The 24,218-nt window shown below is 47.4% G+C and overlaps 1 protein-coding gene across 1 annotated transcript in view; it reads left to right on the top strand.

The window, feature by feature from the left end:
• OTOA (otoancorin) overlaps positions 1-24,218 on the top strand; it is a 61,577-nt gene that overhangs the window by 18,218 nt on the left and 19,141 nt on the right. Inside the window, 11 exon segments of the mRNA XM_034988068.1 lie at positions 1,882-2,037; positions 4,806-5,021; positions 7,008-7,175; positions 8,232-8,372; positions 10,395-10,453; positions 10,632-10,749; positions 14,192-14,265; positions 17,259-17,394; positions 18,613-18,803; positions 19,957-20,050; positions 22,949-23,078. Of these exon segments, the coding sequence (XP_034843959.1) occupies positions 1,882-2,037; positions 4,806-5,021; positions 7,008-7,175; positions 8,232-8,372; positions 10,395-10,453; positions 10,632-10,749; positions 14,192-14,265; positions 17,259-17,394; positions 18,613-18,803; positions 19,957-20,050; positions 22,949-23,078 (1,483 nt within the window).

Raw genomic sequence — 24,218 nt, 5'->3', positions numbered from 1 at the left:
AGCTCTCTAATTTAGAGATTGTAACGTGATCCTCCAGGGGGATGGGCCAGCAGCTGTGTACTTGGTGACCCCAGAAAGGGCTGGGCTGTTAGTGGGAGGGAGTGTGCGGTGGGGAGGGGTTGTGAGCACTGTCTCACCATCTCTCTCTCAGGGGCAAATGTCACTGTATTAAATTTTGTCAAAGAGTCACTTGTAGAGAATGTTCTTATATGAAACTATTACACCTTCTTCCCCCATCCCTAGTAATATTTACCCATAGCATGGGCCCCTTTTTCTATGGTTATACAAAAATAACTTATTGGTTAAGGACACAGGACCTGGAGCCAGACTTCCCGGGTATAATCCCGGCTCTGCCAGCTATAAATTGTGTGATTTTGGTTGCATCAGTTCACCTCTCTGTGCCTCTATTTTCTGTATCTGTAAAATGGGAGATAATAATCTGCCTACCTCATTCAGGTCCTTGTAAGGATTACGCACACCTGCCACAAAGTAACTGTTCAAGAAATATTAGTTATTCTTAACGTGGTTATTAATATTCAGTCTTTACATCTCCTGAGTCTTTTCTCATCTGACACATTTTCAAATCCTTCTGCTGACCTGACTGCTCTCCTGTGGACATGTCTGAGCATGTCAGTGTCTTTTCTTTTTTTTTAAGATTTTATTTGTTTATTTGACAGAGAGAGACACAGCGAGAGAGGGAACACAAGCAGGGGGACTGGGAGAGGGAGAAGCAGGCTCCCAGCCAAGCATGGAGCCCGATGCGGGGCTCGATCCCAGGACCCTGGGATCACGACCCCAGCCGCAGGTAGACGCTTAACGCCTGAGCCACCCAGGCACCCCATGTCAGTGTCTTTCTGAGAGGGTCAACCCAGGTGGAGCCTGGTCAACCAGGTGGTCCAGCCATGCTGAATTGAATAGATTTCATACTAACTCTAAGAGCATCCATTAATGAAGGAGTGCCTGGTGTCCACCAGGAAGTGTGCTCATCTTCCCATTGAACTCTCACAGTACTCCTGATTCCTCCGTTCATCATATTTATTGTGATGTGCTATGGTGAACAAAGCCAACCTCTCTTTTATTAAAGGCTCAGAGAGACAGGGTCACCCTGTACAGTAGTACACAGTGTGGACTGCTCAACTGTGCATGCAGCAGCTTGGCAGAGAAGTTAAGTAACTTGTTGGATCAAATGTCCCATACAGCTGGGCTTCAGACTCTTGTTGGCCTGAATCTGTGCTTTTAACCACTAAGTGCAGTGCTCCCAGCTAGACCAGGGTTCACATCCCACCTCTGCCCTTGCACTGTCCTACTTCCTGTCTTTTTCTTTCCTTTTGAGGTCATCATCATCTGAGGTGAGCAAACCCTATATCTCCATGTGGAAAATGGGGAGTTTTCTTTTTTTTAAAAAGATTTTATTTATATGAGAGAGAGCACATGAGAGGGGGGAGGGTCAGAGGGAGAAGCAGACTCCCTGCCGAGCAGGGAGCCCGATGCGGGACTCGATCCAGGGACTCCAGGATCATGACCCGAGCCGAAGGCAGTCGCTTAACCAAATGAGCCACCCAGGCACCCGGGGAGTTTTCAATGGCTGACTCAGCATCACACTTTCCTTGTGTCCCTGACTGCCCTGGGAAGAGAGATGGTATAGCTGGATGGATCTAGATTTAAGTCCTGGCTCCACTACTTTGTCTTGGGCAACTTACTTGACTGCTCTGTTTGCCCTTCTGTGAAATGGGGCTAATAAGAGCATCTACGTCATAGGGTTGCTATGATGGGGTGATCAGGGACAGGGCTCAGCATGATCCCTGGCATGCGGCAGCTGCTCTGACCATGACTCTTGGTTCTGCATGGGACAGGGCTGTGGTTGTGGCCCCCAGCTCTGAGCCCCCCGCCAGCACCCTTGTTTTCCCACACAGGCTGGGGCTGCTGGTCTGTTTCTACGATGACCTGGATTTGCTGGATGCCGCAGTGGCCCAAGTCCTCCTCCACCAGATGATCAAGTGCAGCCACCTGAGGGGCTTCCAGGCTGAGGTTCAGCAGGTGCGATGGGGCGCAGGGCCCTGGGGAGATGGCCAGAGAAACGGAGAGCAAAGTCTTGCCTGGCCTTTGAGAGAAAACACGTTGGCTTAATCAGGATCTAGGTGCAGCCACAGCAGATGGCATCCCAAATCCTGGGATGAGCTTAAAATGGGAAGAAATGACATAAAGCAGTATAAGGGAAAACTTGGGATAGATCAAAATTCAGAGTGGCCACCTTGAACTTAACTGTGCATAAGGATTGCTTGGGATCTTCAATGTGGATTCTGATTCAGTGGGTCTGAGTGGAGCCCTGAGTGGAGACTGTACTTCTTTTTTTTCAGTAAAGATTTTATTTATTTATTTGAGAGAGAGAGAGAGCACAAGCGGGCAGAGGGAGAGGGAGAAGCAGACTCCCCGCTGAGCAGGGAGCCCGACGTGGGGCTCGATCCCAGGACCCTGGGATCATGACCTGAGCCGAAGGCAGACACTTAACGACTGAGCCACCCAGGCGCCCCCAGGCTGCACTTCTAACAAGCTTGCAGGCGATGCTGAAGCAGCTGGTCTGGTGACCATGCTTGGAACAGAAGGAGATAAACTGGCTCTGCTTTAGTAGCATCCCACCAGCTCCGTCCCTGGAGATTCTCGAGGTATTGGTCAGGGCTGTGGCCTGGGAATGGTATGTTTAAAAGATCCTCACGTGATTCCAGTGTAGCCAGGGTTGAGAGCACTGGATTACAGTGTGTTTACTGAGTTCCTAGACCAAAGTTCGGGGCAAATGGCACAGACAGATTTTCTCATTTCCCCCTCCCTCCATGTCTCCCTCCTTTCTTCCCTTCAAGTGTCAGTTCTGCTTGGCATCTTTTTGTTTTTGGCTCTTTTCATTTTTTTTTTTTTAATTGAAAAGATGATGTGAGAGCAATATTAAAATTTTGGGGCATCTGGCTGGCTCAGTCGGGAGCGCATGCAACTCTTGATCTCAGGGTTGTGAGTTCGAGTCCCAGATTGGGCACGGAGCCTACTTAGAATTAAAAAAAAAGAACATTTTGATAATGCCATCAATAATTCCACAGTAGTTTTTCACATGTAACTATAAAATCCCTGATCCCATTTGACATTGGACATAGTCATCATGATCTTGACCAGTGCATGTTTTTATTTTCAAGGAAAAGGATCCCTCCCAAGCCAACTCAAACCAAACATCAGAAAATGAATGTATTTTAAGGCCGCAGGCATAAGCGGTGGCTGTCCTGACCAAAAAAGTCCGATACAATGAAGATATAAGAGAACCCTTTGGGGGGTGCCTGGGTGGCTCAGTCGTTAAGCATCTGCCTTTGGCTCAGGTCATGATCCCAGGGCCCTGGGATCGGGCCCAGCATCGGGCTCCTTGCTCAGCTGGGAGCCTGCTTCTCTCTCTCCCACTCCCCCTGCTTGTGTTCCCTCTCTCGCTGTGTCGCTCTCTTTCAAATAAATAAATAAAATCTTAAAAAAAAAAGAGTACCCTTTGGGATCATCTAGCTCAGTACTTCCCAGACCAGAGGGTGCATCAGAGTCACCTGGAGGGTTTGTTAAAATACTGGTTGCCGGGCCTCAAACTCAGGGTCTGGTTCAGGAGGACCCGGGCAGGGCCTGAGAATCTGCATTTCTAACAAGGTTCTGGGTCATGTTGCTGGTCAAGGACCACAGTGCTTCGCGAAGCACTGCTCAAGCACATGTCTCCGTCTTACAGATGTGGAAGCTGAGCCGCTGGGAAGGAGAGCTGCAGAATTTGGAGACCCCAGAGGCTGTGACAGCTTTCTTTCATTTCACTCTGCTGCCCCCCAGTGGTCATTTCAGTATTGCCTGGTACACTGGTGTGCACATTTCTGATAGGAATATACTGTTCTACAACTTCAGGTGTGAAAACATGAACCATTCTCATTTTGGGGCACAGAGGTCATGTTGCAATGTTCTTTACTGGGAGTGGTTAGGAAACACAGTTAACTATAACTAGATAGGCATAGTATAATAAAATCATTGTTAAGGCGATCCCAGAAACGTGAAATTCTGTGTAAGACCTAAGTAAAAAATATAGAAAATCGTACTTCCACTCATGTTATAACTATGTGAAACATGCTGTAGTTTACTTATTTTTTAAAGATTTTATTTATTTATTTGAGAGAGAGAGATAATGAGCATGAGTGAGGTGTCAGGGGGTAGAGGCAGAGGGAGAAGCAGATTCCCCACTGAGGAGGGTGCCCCACGCAGGGTTCAATCCCAGGACCCTGAGATCATGACCTAAGCCAAAATCAAGAGTCAGCCCCTTAACCAGTTGAGCCACCCCGGGCCCCCTAATCATAGTTATTTTTATGAGGAGTTTCAGGAGATTTCACTTTCTTGTTACTGTTGAAAATTATTTTTACGTGGATTATATATTATCACGAAGAACACCCTGGATGTTTCATGAAAGAAAAACAGCCATGTATATGGATGCAGAGTTCAAGGTCACAAAAAGACAACAGATGCTATGAGAGGGTGGTAGAATTATGGACAAAGTGAACAAAATTTCCTTCTGCCGTGTTTCAAGTTTGATTTAATAGCAAATTAATATTTAAATGAAGTACAAAGTTAATTTGTAGCATATCAGGGTCAAGGCCAGAGGAGGTGGTGCTCTTCATTGGGGCGACTCATTGTCTGGTCAGGGCTCCTCGGGCCAGGGTGGGGGAGGATGTTGTGACTACCCCAGGGCGTAGGCAGAGGGAGCCACTGTGCTGCTTGTTACCCACCCTCATGCCAGCTTGCTCCCCTTCTAGCTCAAAGCCGACCTCCTGGACATCGCCACGGAGAACCAGACCCTCAATGAGACTCTGGGCTCTTTGTCAGATGCGGTTGTGGGTTTGACCCACAGTCAGCTGGAATCCCTCTCCCCCGAGGCTGTGCATGGCGCCATCTCTACCCTCAACCAGGTCTCAGGCTGGGCCAAGAGCCAGGTCATCATCTTGTCGGCCAAATACTTGGCCCATGAGAAGGTCAGTTGGAGCTTTGAACTCTTTTTTTTTAATGCTCTGAGACCCAAGGGCCAGTGACACACAATAAGGACAACCAGTCAGTATGAAGATGGTGCCAAAGAGGACTTGCTCTGCTGTTTACTAGCTGCGAGACACTGGACAATGGGCTTAACTTTTTGCCTCAGTTTCTCTATTTGTAGGATGGGGATAAGGATAGCGCCTCTCCTGTAGGAGGGCTGCAAGGATTCTGTGGGTCAGTACGCAGGAAGAAGTTGGACCATGTGACCTAGAGTGTGAGCTCCATGAGTGGTGGCTGTTGTGTTGTTTGCAAAGCTTGGGACCCATCCTGGGATTTCCTTGCTTGTTGTTGAGGCTGTGAACACGTCCCTCATCCTGAGATGAAAGATAATGCTATTTTATTCATTTTGGGCAGCAGGGAGGGAATTGTCCTTGCAGAAGTTCCTGTTTAGAGGGGACAGGAGACTTAGTCCATGTCCAGATGCTCCTGGGGTGGGAAATGAGTCTTTTTTCCTGGGGAAATCATCTCTCTGCCCTGGCCTCAGTAGAAGGGGCTCCAGAGCCCTGAGCCCCTAAATATTTTGGTGTCCTGCTCTTTCTGTCTCATAGATGCAGACTAGGTCACGAGGACTGGACTGGGGACCAATTCCAAAGGGACAATAATAACACATTCATTAAGTACTTCCTGTGTGCCAGATTCGGGTCTAAGTGAGTTAATTGTTCAATGTTCTCAACAACCGTTTGAGGTCAGTTGTGTGTTATGACCTTCATTTTCCACGTCATTCATGAGGGGCACAGAGTGTGTAAGGGAATTGCCAAGGTCCCATAAAAGGGACACAGTTGGGATTGAACCCAGGATGTCTGGCTTCAGAGTCTGCTTGCTTAACTCCCATGCTGACTGCCTCCAGCATGGCACCATGGCCATGGTCCATCCATTCGTACTTTCTGACTCAAGGCCAAGGCTAGCCCATTCTCCTTGTCTCTTCTAGCCTCATGGCAACTTAGTTTGAAGGCTTGGCTGCCCTCCTCTGTTTCGACTAGGGCGCCCTGAGTTTACTTGCACAGTTCAACGTGCATTTGATTTCAGGGAGCTGAGGGAGACCGTCTTGTTCCTCCCAGCCCTGGACAAAGTGACTTGTCTCTTTGGTGAAGCAATTGTTATGAAGATGCCAAGAGCTCGAGAGGTCTTGCCTTCCTTGAGGACGGTAGATACTACCCATCCTACAGAGCTTAGCAGGCAACACAACTGGCTTTTTGTAGAGCTAAGGAATGAATGTTCCTGATTACATGGAAAACCATCTAGCATCTTTACTCTAAAGGAAGGAGACAAAACAAGTAGAGTTTCTGATGGGGCAGACAGCCACAATCATATTTGTCATAAAATATCAGACCCATATCCCAAAACATTTTTTTCAACTCAAAGCTTCTACATGGAGATAGATGAGCATGGGGTTTGCTATTTCAGGGAACATCATGAGAAAAGTGGGCTACCTGGGGGCCCTGTACAAGGGGGTGGGGCTAGGTAAACTGAGAGCCCCACGACCTACGTCAAGGGGCAGCTGCTGGTCAGTTCTTGCCAACTGTTGCCGATGTGGGCCTGGTATTGCCTGGCGCTCAGATGTTTTTTTAAACCTGGATTTTAATGGAAATTTCCCCCATTTCTAAATGTTTCAGCTAGTCCAAGTTCAACACACACACAGAAGCCCATTGCCTGGCCAGCTGTGGTGCATGGGCCATGACTTTTTGATATTTGTACCATGGCCTCGGACAGCACAGTATGCCCCGGGCAGAGCACTTGCCTCATGTGTTGTGTTTTGACATTGACTCTCTTTCCTGATGGAAGGAAGGAAGATCTGGGAGGGCAGCATGTGTCTTGCTCCCAGTCGTGCCCCTGGCACCCATCCAGATACCCGGCATGCAGTGGGGTAAGTGTCTCTCAGGTGAGAAACCAGAGTAGAACCTCATCCTCCTTGCGGCCGGTCTTCCCAGGTGCCGTCTTTCTACAGTGTCAGCCAGATGGGCGTGCTGCTGGCCGGAGTTGGCACCCGGGCCTTCTATGGCATGGATTGCAGGGACCTCTTGCAGGTCCTGAGAAGCACGGTCTCCTTGCATGTGTCCAACTTGTCACCTGCCCAGAAGCAAGGTGTCCTCAGCAAGGTGAGAGGAAGACATCAGGTCTTCAGCCAAGTGGTTCACAGAGCATGTGGTTTTGGGGTTTTGTGAGTGTGCTGTGACTTTGGGCCATTGACTCAGGGCTGGGGTTAGCTGAACCTTTGGTGAGGGTGTGTTCTGAACCTTCTCCTGATGGCCACTTCCCTTCTTTTCCAGAAAGAGTTTCATGCTGCATTTCTTTTCCTCCCTCCCTCCCTCCCTCCCTCCCTCCCTCCCTTCCTTCCCTCCTTCCTTCCTTCCTCTCTCTCTGTTTTAAAGACTAATTAATTTATTTTAGAGAGAAAGAGCATGAGTGGGAGGGGCAGAGGGAAAGGTAGAGAGAATCTCAAACAGACTCTGAGCTGAGCCTGATGTGGGCCTCGAGTTCATGACCCTGAGATCAGGAACTGAGCTGAAACCACGAGACGGACAGTTAACCGACTGCGCCACCGAGGCTCTCCAAGGGTCACACTATATTTCTTCCCAGACCCTGGTGCTTTCCTTAGCCAGTTGACTCTGGAGGACTTTTCTTAAGTTAGGTTTCTGGATATGATAATGTTTTGAAAGTTTGTTTTTCAAATCTCAAAGTGAATTCCTGAAGTTCGCAGAGTGCTTCTGAAAGCCCCTTCCGTGCTTTGAAGTCACACCTATGTTCCTCTTTCTCACTTGGCAGTGGGTCTTTGGGCGTCCTATTCTCTCAGACCTGCTGCGTCCCGTTGCAAAATCTGTTAGGAAACGAAACCCAAGGAGTTTGGCTTAAAATACCAACACCTTTCAGATGGCAATAGCACATCTGGTTAAAATAAAGAGTGTGGGTTCTAGAATAAGACAGACTTGTGCTTGAATCTCACTTATCAACTTTCAACCAGTTACATGCTGCCTTTTTCTCAGTTTTCTCACCTGCAGAATGGGGGTAAGGATAGTCCCCCACCTCAGAGGGTTGCTGAGCAGATATGGTGGATTTCATGGCCTCTGAAAGCACTGACACAGTGCCTGGCCCTTACCCAAAGTTCAGTGCGCCTTCTACAAGATTGTTGTTATGTTTATCCTCACTCTTGGCAGATGATTGAAGCAGGAGATACTACCTCAGGCATTGTGGAAATACAAGGGGCTTTCTTTAAGGAGGTGTCTCTTTTTGATTTACGGAGGGAACCCGGATTTAACACTACAGTCCTAAAGGAAAAGGAGCTTCGAAGGAGTCAGGTATGACCACTAAGGATTCTGACACCAATTTGGATGTGTGTATGTTGGGGGGGAGTGGGTTCCTCACACCAACAAGGAATTCTCCAACATCATTTGAGTGTCCTATGATTCATCTCAATTCTGACACTGTCAACCTGGTGATGGCATCAGATCCCACAGGTCAAGGGTTCAGCCCTATAATCCTACACCCCCTGCCCCTCAACTTCAGATGCCAGTCACAAGTCCTCGTCGTCCCCTGTGCTTCTGACCTACCAGCTATAGATCGAAGGTTCCAATGACCACCCTGCCCTACTTTGGTTTGATTAACTTGGTCGAGCGCTCACAGAACTCAGAGAAACATTTTACTTACTAGATCACTGCTTTATCATAAAAGGATATAACTCAGGAACAGCCAGAAGGAAGAGAAGCATGAGACAAGGTGTGGGGAATGGGTGCAGAGCTTCCATGGCCCCTCCAGATGCGCCACCCTCCCAGCACCTACACCTGTTCACCAACGGGAAGCTCTCTGAACTGGGTGCTTTTGGGTTTTTATGGAGGCTTTATCACGTAGGCATGCTTGATGAAATCATTGGCTGTTAGTGATTGATTCAGCATCCAGTCCTTCTCCCCTCCCTGGAGGTCCACGGTGGGACTGAAAGTTCCAACCCTCCACTCACGAGTTTGGTTCTTCCAGCAACATCCCTCCACCCTCAGGTGCTTTCCAAAAGTCATTCATTAACATGAGAAAAGACACCTTGATTGCTCTCCCCACTTAGGATATTCCCAGGGTTTTAGGAGCTGGTGCCAGAAAAGGGGATAAGAACAAATTTAGATTTCTTATTGTAAATCACAATATCACAGCCATGATGCCCAGATCGCTCCTGGATTTCTGACTCTCTGCCTTGTGGGAAAGCTCTGTTTTAAGGTTAATTTGGTAAAAGAAATTTATTTCTGTGTGATTACACTCAGGGGGCAGAACAGCATAGCGTTAAGAAGTTGGACAAGACCTGAGCATGAATTTGGGTGCTGCCATTTATTAACTTTGGGGGAGCCACTTCTTGCTCAGCCTCAGTTTTCTCAGTGTGAAATGGGGATATTTCTTTTTTTTTTTAAATGACTTATTTATTTATTTTAGAGATTGAGAGAGAGAGAGCATGCGTGCACCTGCTGAGGGGTGGGGTGTGGTGAGGAGGGGCGGAGGGAGAGGGAGGGAGAGAACCTTAGCGATGGGGAAGACTGGGGTGGGGTAGGGTTCCAGAACTTGATCCTGCACCTGAGGACATGTCTGGGGCCACACACAGAGCTTCGGGAGCTTACCTCCCTAGCTGTTCCTTTCTCTTGGGCCTGGCTGTCCCGTCACAGATGCCTCTGCCTAACGATGGCTCATAATTTATTCCGTTTGGGGAATTATGTTCAAAGTTTCAGAGTCTATAAAATAGATGAATGTCATACTTGATCGCATCTGCAAGTTAGGTGTTCTGTAAAATTATGTTCCTTAAAACAAATGGCTCCCCTGCCTACTAGGTATTGTTCTTCTAGAGTGCCCATCTGGGATGGTGAGAGGGCAGCGCATGCTGCAAGCAGGAGTTACTTTATTGATGGTACTTTCTAGCCCGTCCTGGTCTATTCATCCATCTTTTCTTTTGCTTCCTGGGAGCTAGCAGGGGGTCACGGACCAAGGGGCTGTGGAGGGTCCCCAGCTGATCAGCAGCTTCACAAAGCATAGGAAGTAAACCTCCAGCCTTGCTGCCTGACGGCTTTGCTCCTCATTTGTGTTCTAGAGCATGGGCGATCCTCCAGGTGTGAGAGCATGCATTCTGCAATCACTCTGACACCAGTTCAAATCCCAGCTCTACCACCTAGCAGTTGTATGGGCCTGGGTGAATAACATAGCCTGTTAAGCCTCCATTTCCCCATCTGTAAAATGGGATCATAGTGTGTCTTCCCCATAGGGCTTCATGGTGCTGGGCATACACTGCGCTCCTCATGGTGAGTGAGTGAGTGAGTGCTCCATCCATACTGGCAACCATTCTCTTCCCTCAGGCCTTGTTCCTGTATGAGCTTCTGTCAAAGTCGACCAGAAGGCCCGAGGAGCTCCTGAGGTAGGCAAGTATACTTGGCCTGAGGGCTGATGAGCCCTTTGGAGCCTAATTTCCCAGGAAGGAGAGTTGGACAGTCCAGTCTGTAGCCTGTGCCCATCAGACCTGCTTTCTCTTGCCCCTTCTTTCCTCTCCCCTCCCCACCCCCATCTTCTCCTGGGTCCCTTGTTCTGTTTTCCAGCACAGGGCAGCTGGTCAAAGGCGTGACGTGCTCCCACATTGATGCCATGAGTGCGGACTCCTTTCTGGCCCATTTCCACTATTTTGAGAACAACCTCTCCCTGCTCTCACCCTATCAGGTACCATTACAGCATGTTCGAGCTTCTGATTCTCTCTCCCTGACTGGATTGACTATGGCAGCTTAAGATATTTGTGCCAGGATTATTCCCATGTAAGTGATGATGTGGGGCCAAATATTGAGCCAGGTTTTCTCCAGTTTCTTTTTTATCTTTTTTTAAAAAGATTTTATTTATTTATTTGACAGAGAGAGACACAGCTAGTGAGGGAACACAAGCAGGGGGAGCAGGAGAGGGAGAAGCAGGCTTCCCGCAGAGCAGGGAGCCTGATGCGGGGCTTGATCCCAGGACCCTGGGATCATGACCTGAGCCAAAGGCAGACGCCTAATGACTGAACCACCCAGGTGCCCCTAAACCTTTTATTTTTTTTAAGATTTTATTTATTTATTTGACAGAGAGAGGCACAGCGAGAGAGGGAACACAAGCAGGGGGAGTGGGAGAGGGAGAAGCAGGCTTCCCGCAGAGCAGGGAGCTGATGTGGGGCTTGATCCCAGCACCCTGGGATCATGACCTGAGCTGAAGGCAGATGCTTAACGACTGAGCCACCCAGGCACCCCTCCGGTTTCTTTTTTAAAAGCTCCAGATACCCCGGTCTCTACAGCCAGAGCTTTACCAGATTGGTTATTCTAAACTCAGATCTAAATTCAGATAAAATACAGTTGCAGGGTATACCGTTTGGCATGTTCGTAATTATGTTCTGAGACTGAAGGTCATTTCCCTCCTTCCTGTCCTTTCCAGAGGTAGCCTGGAATGGGAACAGTACTTTAAGAAGAGTATTTTCTTCTTCATTTAATACTTCATTTTCCAAATGGTTAGGGAGACTCTTTATCCTTTTGGGGAGATCAGAGGTGGAAACTGACTTCTCACTGGATAGAAGCAAGTAAAATTGGGCATTGGGAACAGTGTTTGGACTTGGGAGTCTAAACTTTTGGTGGGACAGAGTCCTGAGAGGGTGAGCAGGCGGATATACAAGGCATCTGCCCGACTCTGGCCTGGCGTGTTGTAGATATGAATAAAAAGTCTCCAAATAATGAATTCTTTCCCTGAGAGCCAGGAAATAAGCTTAAAGCTTGGTGTATAATCCAAGGCCATTAGAGGAATAGGCAAAATTTTCACAAAGCCCTGTCATTCCCTTGCATTCAGTCAGTGGTTCCCCAATTTGAGTATCAGCATTGCCTGGAACGCCGGGGTTGTTTGATGGGTATTAAGTTTCAGTTTTGCTAGATGAATACATTCTAGAAATCTGCTGTGCAACACAGTGCCTATCATTTTTTTTTTTTTTAAGATTTTATTTATTTGCGAGAGAGAGAATGAGAGACAGAGAGCATGAGAGGGAGGAGGGTCAGAGGGAGAAGCAGGCTCCCTGCCGAGCAGGAAGCCCGATGCGGGACTCGATCCCGGGACTCCAGGATCATGACCTGAGCCGAAGGCAGTCGCTTAACCAACTGAGCCACCCAGGCGCCCCCACAGTGCCTATCATTAACAATGTGGTATTGTGTACTTCAGAATTTGTTAAGAGGGTAGATCTCATGTTAAGTGCTCTTGCCACAAAAACAAAAAACAAAACGGAATAAAGGAAACCCTGGGAGGTGTTGGATGTGTCTATTACCTTGATTGTGTAATGGTATCCTGGGTGTTTGCCTATGTCCAAACTTATCAAAGTGTATGCATTATACATGCAGGTCTTTGCATATCAAAATACCTCAATAAAGCTGTTAAAAAAAAACCCCACGGATGAAAAAACAACACAGATTGCAGAGCCTCACTTGCAATTTCTGGGGTGAAGCCTGATAATTGACATTTATAAAAGTTCCCTGGTAAGAACTATTGAACTTTATTAAAAGTCTTGCCCAGGCAGGGAGGAAAGCCAATTATTTTGGTAACCTGGACCCTGGCATGGCGGTCTCCTTTATACTCATCAAACTGATCCAGTGGGTGAAGGTCAGACCTGCTTTGAGGAAGACCTCCATGTTCAAGGAGGAAGAATTGTTCCAACAAAGCTCCTTACCTAGAATCCCTCAATGCTCAGGAGCTTCACATACCAGTTAATTAGAAAATTTGCCTTTGTTGTTTACACTTTTGCTGAAAACACATAATTATTATTAAAGAATAAAACAATATAGAGAGAGTAAAATTTCCCCAAATTTCCCCTGGAGCAGTGATTCTCGGAGAACTACTTGGCCATATCTGGAGACACTTTTGGTTGTCACTCCTGGGGGAGATGCATCTAGTGAGTAGAGGCCAAGGATGCTGCTCACTTCCTACAATGCAGAGGACAGCCCCACAACAAAGGGTTTTCCAACCCCAAATCTCAAAGGTGCTGAGATTTAGAGTCCCTCTTTTTTTTTTTTTTAAGATTTTATTTATTTATTTGAGAGAGAGAGAGAGAGAGAGGGAGTGTTCTAGCGTTGGGGAGGGACAGAGGGACAAGCAGACTCGCCACTGAGTGGGGAGCCCGATGCGGGGCTCGATCCCAGGACCCTGAGGTCATGACCTGAGCCGAAGTCAGACGCTTTACCAACTGAGCCACCCAGGCGCCCTGAGAATCTCTCTTAAGGTAACCACGAAGAAAAGTTTGCTATCGACTTTGTGAGTTTTTTTGTGTCTATAAAACGTATTTACGTGTAATTTAAAAAACACAAATGAGTTCATACTATATACATTGTTCTGTTTAACTTTATAGCACAGGGGTGTGTGTGTGTGTACGCGTGTATATACATAAATAGGTCATGGCCATCATTCCATGTTAATAGATATAAATCTACCTTTTGAAACAAAATAGTTGCGTAGCATTCAGTTGTATGGATATACCGTAACTTACCTAACCAATCCCAGACCGAGGGACAGTGACATTATAGCTCTGTTAAAAGGTAAACCTAGGCATATTAAAAATTTTGAGAGTTTTTCTGAGCAAAAATCGATTGGAATCAGGCAGCGCTGAACCAGAAGTGGTTTAGAGTGCCCTGCAGGGGAAAAGACATATACAGAGAAAGTGCAGATGCAGAGAAAGAAATTATTTGACTGGCTATAGCTTAAAGCCTAGTTGACTCTTGGTGATTGGTTGTCGTCGGTGTTTTGATTTCATAACCTTGAGGCATTTATAGACTTTGATTTTGGTATGCTTACATAGGGCTCCCTGTCATTAGGGCCACTTCGGTCTAATGGCCTCCTTGTTTAATTAATTTAACATCTCCCTTTCTTGCAGTTATAAACGAAACAAGGTGAGCATTCTCAGACTTAAATTTTTGTGCTCGTCTTGTGATCGCCTCAGTGTCCTTATCCCTAAACTGGGCACAGTAGTGGTACCTACATCGTAGGGTGTTCTCTTAAATAATAAGTAAACATATATAGAGCACTTAGAACAGTGCCTGGCCCAGAGAAAGCACGGTTTTGTTTGCTCTTATGATTATTGGACTAAATTCCTAGAATTGCTTTAATCTTTCAGGTTAATTGTTTGGCGTGGAAATACTGGGAGGTCTCCAGATCCTCTATGCCACCTTTCCTCTTGACTGCACTCCCGTAAGTGAACATTGGCTCCCCGCTCTGGCCCAACAATGAGATTGGTGGGAGTCATCCAAGTCATCTCACCCCCAGCTTTTTGTGAGGAGCCAGAGTGGAGAGTGCCTTCCAGAATTAAGCCCTTGTGAACCAGGATTTAAATTCTGAACCCCACATAGATATTTCAGACAGAGTCTCTTGCCTTTTTTTTTTTTTTCCCTGTTATTTAAAAACCAAAGCCAAAGCGATCCAAGCCCGAGTGAGTGCTGGTGAAGCAGGTCCCATCTGGGCTGGCCTCCCAGCTGTGCCCAGGCTCCAGGGTGATCAGGGCTGATGTGAGTTGTGGGAATTTCTCCGGGTATGTGTGGGCATTCAGGCCTGGGAGGGGGAGCCCTGCTTTTTCAAACACAATCTGGACACTTTTTCTCTTTCTTTCCCTTTTCCTTCTCTTGCTGTTGTCTTCATTTATTAAAAAAAAAAATTTACTGAATGTTTACTATGTACTTGTTCTCAAAGATAATTTATTTTTCCCCTTATAAGAGCTTACAGTCTCTGGGAGGGGAAATATACAAGCATGAAGCCATTTATAATGTCAAGTTGATACTTGGTTGAAAGTGATAAGAGCCTTAACTCAAACTGGCTTAAGCAATAAAAGTCAGTTTTGGTTCAGGTAACTGGAAACTCCAGGAATAGACTTCAGGCATGACTGGATCCAGGGGCTGAGTGGTCAGCTATCTGTCTTTTGGCCCGGCTTTCCTCTGTAGGCTTCTGTGTCAGGCATCTTCTTTCTCTGTAGTGGTCTCTGGCCGATTCAAGGCTATATCCTCCTGGTTAAAAGACTTTTTTCCCCCATCCTTCTCAGTAAGTCGTGGGTTTGACTGGGGTTGTGGCAGATGGATAACTCTGACTGGCTTAGTTTGGTATTGTACCCCTGGAGCTGAGAGTGAAGTGGGGTCCACCCCAAACCACAAGGACTTCAAGTGAAGGGGGTGATTCTCCAAGAAAGCCAGGTGCTGTTACCATGGGAAAGGGTGATGGGTAGAGGGCACAGAGGGGGGTGTGACTCTTTCAGACTGGAGAGCTGGAGGAGACTAAACTAAAACTCAGAGAATGAGCTGGGGTTTCAGAGTTCAAGATGGACACTCCAGGCTGGGGCACAGGGAATGTTTGGTCCAGCAGTGGGCAAGGGAAGCAAAGGGTGTGTATCTGCAGAGTAGTTGGGGGACAGAATGCCAGAGAAGTAAGGGGCAGTGAAATCAGGGAAGGTTTGTATGACACCATGAGGTGTTTCACCTGTATTCCGGGCACAGATCCTCAGATTTATGTTTCAGAGAGATCATTACATCTTTCCACATAGCGGACAGAATGCAGGGAACCTGGCCAGAAGGAGGGAGACATGGAAGCTTATTTCTAGAGCCTGGACCTTGGCATGGCTCTCTCCTTCCACTCATCCACATCTCAGCTTAAATACCTGTGTCTTAGAACGGTCTCCCCAGCTGTCCTCTCCATCATTCTCCATTGCAGAGCCATTTTGTTTTCTTCCTTACATTTATCACTGGCTAAAATGACCTGTTTTATTCACTGGTTTCTCTTGTCTTTACCTTACTAGAATGAAGCATTCTGAGAACAGGGACCTGCCCCTCACCTAGTGTTCACGGTTGTAGCTGTTGCCCATTACAGTTCCTGGCATGCAGCAGATATTTGCTGAATGAATGAAGAGATAAATAAGATAGCAGTCCTGTGAATGGAGAGGCAAGAACAGATCTGAGGAATATTAAGCTGGTAGCAATGACAGATTTGGGCATAAAGGGAAAAAGACACATGGGCTGGTGTAGAGGAAGAAGAACATGTAGAATTTGGGTTTGGAACAGTCTAGTGGTCATGATGAGTAGGCCATGTGGGTCTAGAGCAGTCTTTCTCAACCTCTGTTTCATTATTGCCTCCCTAAAGGGAACAATTTAATTTCTCCTGAATGAGAGAATTTACCAGGAATAAGATTTTGTTGAATAGGATTGAGCTTTAGTTAGTCACAGATCATTGTAATAACTAAGATTTTTTTTTTCCCCCCGCTGTCTCTACCTGAACCAGTTTTTCCCCCTAGGGGGCCATATTGCCTCTGTTAAGAATACATGGCCAAGAGTTTGGGGGGGAGGGGTTGTTCTGGACTGGAGATGCCAGAATCGGGTGTCATTTCTTTTACTTTTTCCTGCTCTCTCCTTGTCTTTCTTTCTCACTTTCTATTTTATTCTCTCTGTTCTTTATCTCTTACTTCTACTTTTTCTTTCTTTCTTTCTTTTTTTTTTTAAGATTTTATTTATTTGAGAGAGCCAGAGAGCACAAGCAGGGGGAGCAGCAGAGGCAGAGGGAGAAGCAGGCTCCCGCTGAGCCGGAAACCCGATGCGGGGCTCGATCCCAGGACCCTGGGATCACGACCTGAGCCGAAGGCAGACACTCAACCAACTGAGCCACCCAGGCGTCCCTACCTTTTTCTTTCTCTTCCTCTCCCCTCAACCAGTCCACCAGGCAACATATGTTTTTTGTTTTTGTTTTTTTTAAGATTTTATTTATTTATTTGACAGAGAGAGACACAGCAAGAGAGGGAACACAAGCAGGGGGAGCGGGAGAGGGAGAAGCAGGCTCCCTGCTGAGCAGGGAGCCCCATGTGGGGCTCAATCCCACGACCCTGGGATCATGACTGGGAATGAAGGCAGAGGATTAAGGACTGAGCCACCCAGGCACCCCTCAACATATGTTTACGGAGACCCCATTCTCTGATTGATGCTACCTGGGCGTAGAAGAGAGGCAGGATAGGACGTCTGTTTCCCTGCCCACAGAAGAGGGGCATGGTGGGTGGGAGGCTTGCTCCATCCCAAAGGAGCCACAACATCCCTGGGGTGAACAAACATTTATAGAACAGCCTTGGGCTAAGCTCTTGGGCATGTGGAGGCTGATTTCAGGGGCAAATGCAGAGCTGCCATTGTTTTCCTCCTCTCATTCTCCCCGTCTCTTTCCAGGGCTCACTACCTGGCTTCTGTCTCAGCTTCCCAGTGTGTGCCCTTTCTGATCAGCCTGGGGAAGAGTCAGTTGGACTCCTTGGTTTTAGATTCCCACAAAAAGAATTCAGTCCTTAGGAAGGTACAGCAGTGCCTGGTAAGGAAACTCTTCCTGGGTGACACTTTCCCTGATACTCTTTCCTCTCTGGGTGTCTATGGCTATCCTGGGGAGCCCTCGGGGGATCTGGCTGGGACCTTGAGCTTGTGGTGATGGCCCAAAGTCTGACTAGTGGGTCTCAAAGCTGGCCCTGGGACCCTGGGTGGGGCAATCTTGGCCATCGGTTCTGAGGACTGCCATCCTGGGGCTTGAATGATGGGAGGCTGCTCTGGGGGACTAGAAAGATCACAGTACACAGTCTGGGATGTAGGCTGGCCTCTGGCAGTGGTTGGTTATGTGGCTTCCAGCAAGTTATTCCCCTCTTTGAGCCTCAGTCTTCTCATCCCTAAGATGGATGCAAGAGCACTTCCTGCACGGTTACTGAGGGCATGAAATAGGCAATAAATTGTTCAATGCCAAGGCCCAAAGGGCACACTGTCTGAGTGTGAACCCTAGGCTTGCCACTGGCTGGCAGTTTCTTTATCTTTAAAAAGTGGGTGATATTAGAACTTATCTCTTACAGTTACTTTGAAGATGAAGATTAGGATGTGTAAGCTCTTAGAACACTGCCTGGCATGTATTAAACACTCAAATGTTATCTCCTTTTGTCACTGGGGAAAGAGCTTTAGAGGCTTTCAAGTCCCATACAGATTTTTTTTTTTTTTAAAGATTTTATTTATTTATTTGACAGAGAGAGACACAGCGAGAGCAGGAACACAAGCAGGGGGAGTGGGAGAGGGAGAAGCAGGCCTCCCGCGGAGCAGGGAGCCCGATGCGGGGCTCGATCCCAGGACCCTGGGATCATGACCCGAGCCGAAGGCAGACGCTTAACGACTGAGCCACCCAGGCGCCCCCAAGTCCCATACAGATTTTGAAGTGCTATTTTTATTCTTGCTGTAGTATTATTAGTATGGTCGTTGAACTCTGGGGTGTCCTCAGAGCAATGGCACCAACGATGACGTCAGTCCTCATTTATGGAGTGTTCACCGCATGCCCAGTCTTCTGCCCACACCGGCTCCTTGGTGGGGCCTCCTAGACTTCTGAGGCCTGCCTCCCTGGGGTAAAATCACACCCCGTGCTGCTCTCTTCTAGTCCATGGTAGGGTGGGTGATTCAGGTCCTGGAACCTTTACGAGGTTGGGGATCGGGATGTGTTGTGGAGGGGTCACGATCTTGAGCCCTGCTGGATCTTCCCATCAGCTCCGCTTGTCGGTTTCAGAACAACTCCACTGCTGACGAGTACGCGGTAGACATCATGGGCAAACTGCTCTGCCACTTGCCGGCAGCCGTCCTCCATCGCGGTGTCTCTGCCCCGGCCTGGGCCACAGCCCTGCACGGGCTCAGAGACTGCCCAGACCTCAGCCCCGAGCAGAAGGCTGCCGTGAGGCTCAGGCTCCTGGAACAGCGCGGGTGAGGAGGGGCCAGGCTCGGCCCCGGGGGGTGGGGAGGGTGGGGGGCTGAGCACTGCACAAGGGGCGCCGAACCCTGGTGCTCCTGCCCTCCAAACAAGAGAGTCTCCGGCTTAGGACAAGGTTAGCCGCTTTCGTTTATTCTAGAAATGTGACCTTTCTTTTTTGGGCCTCAGATGCCCTGTGAAGTGAGGACAGTAGCCGCTCAGCAGGCCTCCGTGATTGTCACCAGTACGTCTTGGCACATTTAAGGACAGGAGTTTTGAAAAGATGGCACCTTACGAATGCAAGGAGGTGCATCCTTATTCTTGGGTAGTAACAACAACAAACAGTAACAATAACGCAGATGATCAAAGCATTGTCACCTCTGGGTCCGGGGCAGCTCTGGGCGGGGGAGGGGACGGACACAGAACTGTTTTTTCTCGTGTAGAGTCTTCTCAAGTTGGGGCGGGTATTTGAGTAGGACCTAGCCATCAGTCAGCGGTTAAAGACGGCAGATGTTTCTGGAGTAATTGCTCTGTCCCAGGCACATGGGACATGGACTGGAGAGGCCGACTCCTTGGGTTCAAGTTTTGTGTACGTGGTGGTACGCTCTATTGTCTATGTGACCTGGGGAAAGCTACTTGATCTTTTGGCACTTTAATTTCTACATCTGTAGAATGGGGACAGTAATGGAAGAGGAAGGACAGGCTGTGCTGTTAGTGACAGAAGTTCAACAATTCAAGCTAAAAAAGAAGTGGGAGTTTATTGAGTTCAGAAACAGAATGTAATGGAAAACTCCAGGGCTATACTTCAGGCCTGACTGGATCCAGAGGCTCAAGTGATGTTGTCGGGAATATGCTCCTCCCAGCCCTCAGCTCTGTGTTCCTTGGTGTGGCCTCTATTCTCTCCACCTGGTAATGGGAACAACTTCCAGGATTCTCTTTACTGCCAGAGATACCAGGAGGAAGAGGGCTTCTCCAGTAGTTCCAACAAAATTCCCAAGGGTGACCTGGTGTCCGGTATGTGCTACCCTGCATCACATGCCTGTTCTCTTGGTCAGGGAAGTGGGACTTGCCCAGGTATGAAGTTGGTCTGTTCCTGCAAGCAAAGGATGCTGGGAGACAGAGAAAACAGCACGGTGTTTCGGATGACTGCTTATCCTCTTTTCCTAGACTTCCCCAGAACTGGACGGCCGAGACGACAAAGGACTTGGGACCCTTTCTAGTCCTTTTTTCAGGAGACGAATTAAGCTCTGTTGCCACAAAGGTACCTCTCTGTTCCATCTTTGGAAGGCCGAAGGGGTTTGAAGGGGAGAGAAAGTGTGGTCAGTTATATACCCCCTTGGGTTTACTGCCTGTTTGCTTTCTGGAACCTTCTTCCCTGCCTCAAAGGGCTCAGATGTTTCCAGCTCTGCTCCAGGATGCCCAAGGTTTGGGAAAAGGGAGTGAGACAGCAGCGAAACCAACTCTGGGCTTTTCACATGGCCCTCCGTCCGGGCAGACGTGCCCAGACTGGGAGCTGTAGGTCAGTTACCACCCTGCTATCTGTGTGCTCCCCACATGCATGCCTGTTTGAGGGCTAACATTCAGCAGTGCTGTATACACATGCACACGTATGTCCAGTGTGTGCAGTCCCACGTGCAAACACATTTAATCCAGGACAAAATCCTTATGGAGCATTGCCTTTGGGCACACACTTTGCTTGGAGCAACTCTCCAGAAGTTAGACAGCGTAGTCCAAGAGCTGTGCCAAACAGGTACAAATTTGTCATCGTTGTGCTGTATAATCAAGCCACGTGATCTCATTGGCATGCAACAATAAGTATTAATTTCTTGAGGACTGGTCTGTGGGTCACCGGGACTGCTCTGCTTCCAGAGTCTGCTTCTGGGGCTCAGGCTACCTGGCGCTTGTTCTTCACGCCGTGGAGGTCTGAAACTCCAGAGGAGTTTTGAAAATGACCTGGGAAGGTCATTTTCCACTGGCCGAAGCAAGTCACATGGCCAAGCTCAACCTCAGAGGGGCAGGAAGTAGTCTCCTTCATGCAGAAGTGGAGAGTGGGGAGGGAGTAGGTATTTGCTGGACGAGACTCAGATGGACTGCAAGGCACATCCACACGCTCTCATCCCCATACGTGCGCGTGCAAGATGTGCATTGTCACACGTGCTCAGCAGAACCTGAACACAGAGCGTGTCACCCAGGTTCACACACAGCGTACATTCCAGTGTCCAGGCATGGTAAAATCGTCTTCTGGGGTGTCCATATGGTCATAAGTAGCAGATGCATGTATATTATATACTTATCTAATCTTCTAAAGATCAACTTTTGAAATTGAAAAAGCTTTATCTCAATACGGTTGAATCTCAGAAACAGCGCAGGGTTAAAAAAGGTGAGTTGCAAAAGAGTACATATAGTAGGATACTAAATAAATGAGCAAATATTAGTTAAATTAAAATTTTTTTCACTATGAAAATGCTTTAATGGTGGTGGTTTTTTTTTTATCATGAAAATAGTTACATTAATTTTAAGCACATGCAAAAACAGTTCTAGATGTAAGTCAGGTTTAGAAGTGCATGAGAATGGTTAATGCCAAATTTAGGGTGCTGGTTACTTCTGGGGAAGGAAGGACACCAAAGATGGAGGGAAGGACCAATCAACTATATTTGTGATCTTTTATTTCTTAAGTTAGGTGTGGGTACATGGCTGTTGTGTTGTATTATTCTACTTTTTTTAATGACTGAAATATTTAATAAGACAAGTAATACATGCTCCTGGTTAAGACATTTCAACTATACCAAAAGCTACAGGATGACAGCAAGTTTCTCCTCCACCGCCACTTCTAGGTCCCCAGCCTGTCTCCCCAGAGGTGATCATTCCTCCCAGATTCTTCTGCATCCTTTCAGGAAAATCCTCCTCCTACTTATGTATGTTCTTCCCTTTAAAAATACAGAATGGAAAATACCATTCACTCTGCTGTGCATTTTGCTTTTTAAAAGTTAACTATGTCTCTTGTGAGTTGCTTGTGACCATAACTGCACATGACAATCACTGGAGAGATTCTAAAAGGACACCTACATGGCCCCCACCCCAGGCCAATGGTCTTAGAATCTTTGGGGTGGGGCCTGGTGTCCGGAGGTTTCCCAGGTGATTGTCACCTACAGCCAGGATGGGGAACAACTGTTTTAGAGTGGGACACTAATTCTGAAGGTTAGAATTGAAAGAGGAGCTATTATAACCTAGTGGCTTTCTCTTTGGACAGAGTGGGACCCAGTGATGCATAGCTGTGTGAGAGAGTGTGATAAATGCTCTGGACTCATTGTCGGGCCTACCAATAATATCCTGGGTCTTGACAAATCACACTGGTTCTAGATGAGAAATGGCACCTTCTCCAGGGCAACTGGAAGCTCCCTCGTTGCTAGTCTCCACTCAGAATTAGAGACCATCCTCTCTTTCTACTTAAAAAAAAAAAAAAAAAAGATTTATTTAATTATTTGAGAGAGAGAGAGAAAAAGAGCATGAGGAAGGAGGGAAGGGGCAGAGGGAGAGGGAGAGAGAGAGAAAATCTCAAGCAGACTCCCCGCTGAGCACGGAGCCCAGTCCCACAACCACGAGATCACAACCTGAGCCAAAATCAAGAGTCGGACGCTCAACCCACCAAGCCACCCAGGCGCCCCCTCTCTTTCTCCTTTTTATGATGAATGTAAAGTTTAATAAAAATTTAAAAACAATACCAGACCAAAATGGGGTAGGATCCCCTACATTTTTTATAGATCTTATCAGGTTGCTCCGGTAATTCTGTACCGTTTAACAGTCCCATAGAAGAATTAGTGTGCATATTTACTGCATTTTGCTCAACATTAAGTGTTATCACTTCATCTTATTTTTAGGTATTCTCACTTTCTTTTATTTTTGGTAATCAGATGGGTGAAAAACAATATATACTTGTGGTATTGAATATTTAGTGGATTGCTAATGGGGTTAAGTATTATTTTGTATGATTCTTTGTAGAGACCAAGTTAGTTGAGCTAGGGGATGCAATTATGTAAGAAGCTGCTATAGAAAAAACACAGCCCCCGAGGGAGGGAGTAAGTAGTATCATAGTGTAAATCTGTGTTTAATGTGCTTTAATTATTATTTGTTTCTCCTTCCTCTTCTCTCCTGCACACAGTTTCCAGATATCCTTCAGCAGACAGCTTCCGAGATAGCTGGGACCTTGCCCCCCGAAGAATTCCTCTGGGCTGTCTTTGACTCTGTCCGGAACAGCAATGAGAAGAGCCCCAGCTCTGCCCCCAGCCCCGGTGAGTGTTTCCGGGGTGTCCCAGCTGGAGCTGAGTAGCAGGTGTTTGGCCTCAGTCCCTGGCATCCAGAGGCCTCCTTTGTCCAGGGGATTGGATGCAATGTTGGCAAAGCATCATGGCAAAAAGCCACAGGCCAAAGAATGACCCCTGTAGTAAAGTGATTTGGAATCACGTCTTATGCTCCTTACCCAGGCCAGTCAGTTAAATGGTGATTACGTGGCAACAAACATTTCAAAAGAATTGACTTAAAGGGTGTAAATGGCTGAGTGACGGTGTATTGCAGTGCTGGGGCCAGGCTGTGAACCCTGGGTCTGTTGCTTACTGGCTGTGGGACTTTGGGTAAGCCCTTTACCTCTCTGTGCCTCTGTGTTCATCCTCTGTAAGATGGGGAGAATGAAAGTCCCGATCTCCTTAGGTTGTTATGAGGGTTAGTGGATTGAAACCTGTAAAGGTGTTCACAACAGTGCCGGGCAATGTAGGAAATGTTCCATAGGTGTTAGCTCTTTTTATGATTTTGTGCACCCACTGAGCACACTGGAGTCCAATGAGTTGCCATTGAGACTTGTACCAAGCAGGAGGGGACAAGGTTAATCAGACCCAATCATAATTGTAATAAGAATAGCTGGCAGTCAGTGCTTGCTTGCTTTCTTGCAAAAAATAATTATTGAGCACCGACTGTGTGGACAAAACAGACAAAAATCCCTGTCCTCAGAGGACTACTTTCAAGGGGTTGGGCCGTGGGGGTGGGTGCCCGACAATGAATCACACACACAGTAAGTAAAAGACATAGTATTTTGGGGTATGGTAAGTGCCAAGAAGGAAAATAAAGCAAGGCAAGGAAGGGGTCAGGGAGTGGGGGGTGGGAGGTTATAATTTGCAAAGAGAACCGTGGAGGTAGGTTTCACTGAGAAGGGGACATTTTGGGAAAGCCCTGGGGATCGTGAGCGTGGGCTGCTTGGACATGTGGCGTTGCAGTCTTCCAGGCAAATGGAAGTGTAACAGGAACAGAAAGGAATGGGACATGAGAGGCCAGTGTGACTGGAGTGCACGAGAGACAAGGCCACATGGGGCCTTATAAAGGAAGCCCTAAGGACTTTGTCTTTGTCTTTGGGTTGGGGTCTCATGGAGGCACCAAGCAAA

This window comes from Mirounga leonina, unplaced genomic scaffold (assembly GCF_011800145.1).
Source record: "Mirounga leonina isolate KUSES-001 unplaced genomic scaffold, KU_Mleo_1.0 Mir_448, whole genome shotgun sequence".
Taxonomy (NCBI): Eukaryota; Metazoa; Chordata; class Mammalia; order Carnivora; family Phocidae; genus Mirounga; species Mirounga leonina.
The sequence above is the reverse complement of the archived record's forward strand: the minus strand, read 5'-3'. Positions and strand labels throughout refer to the sequence as shown.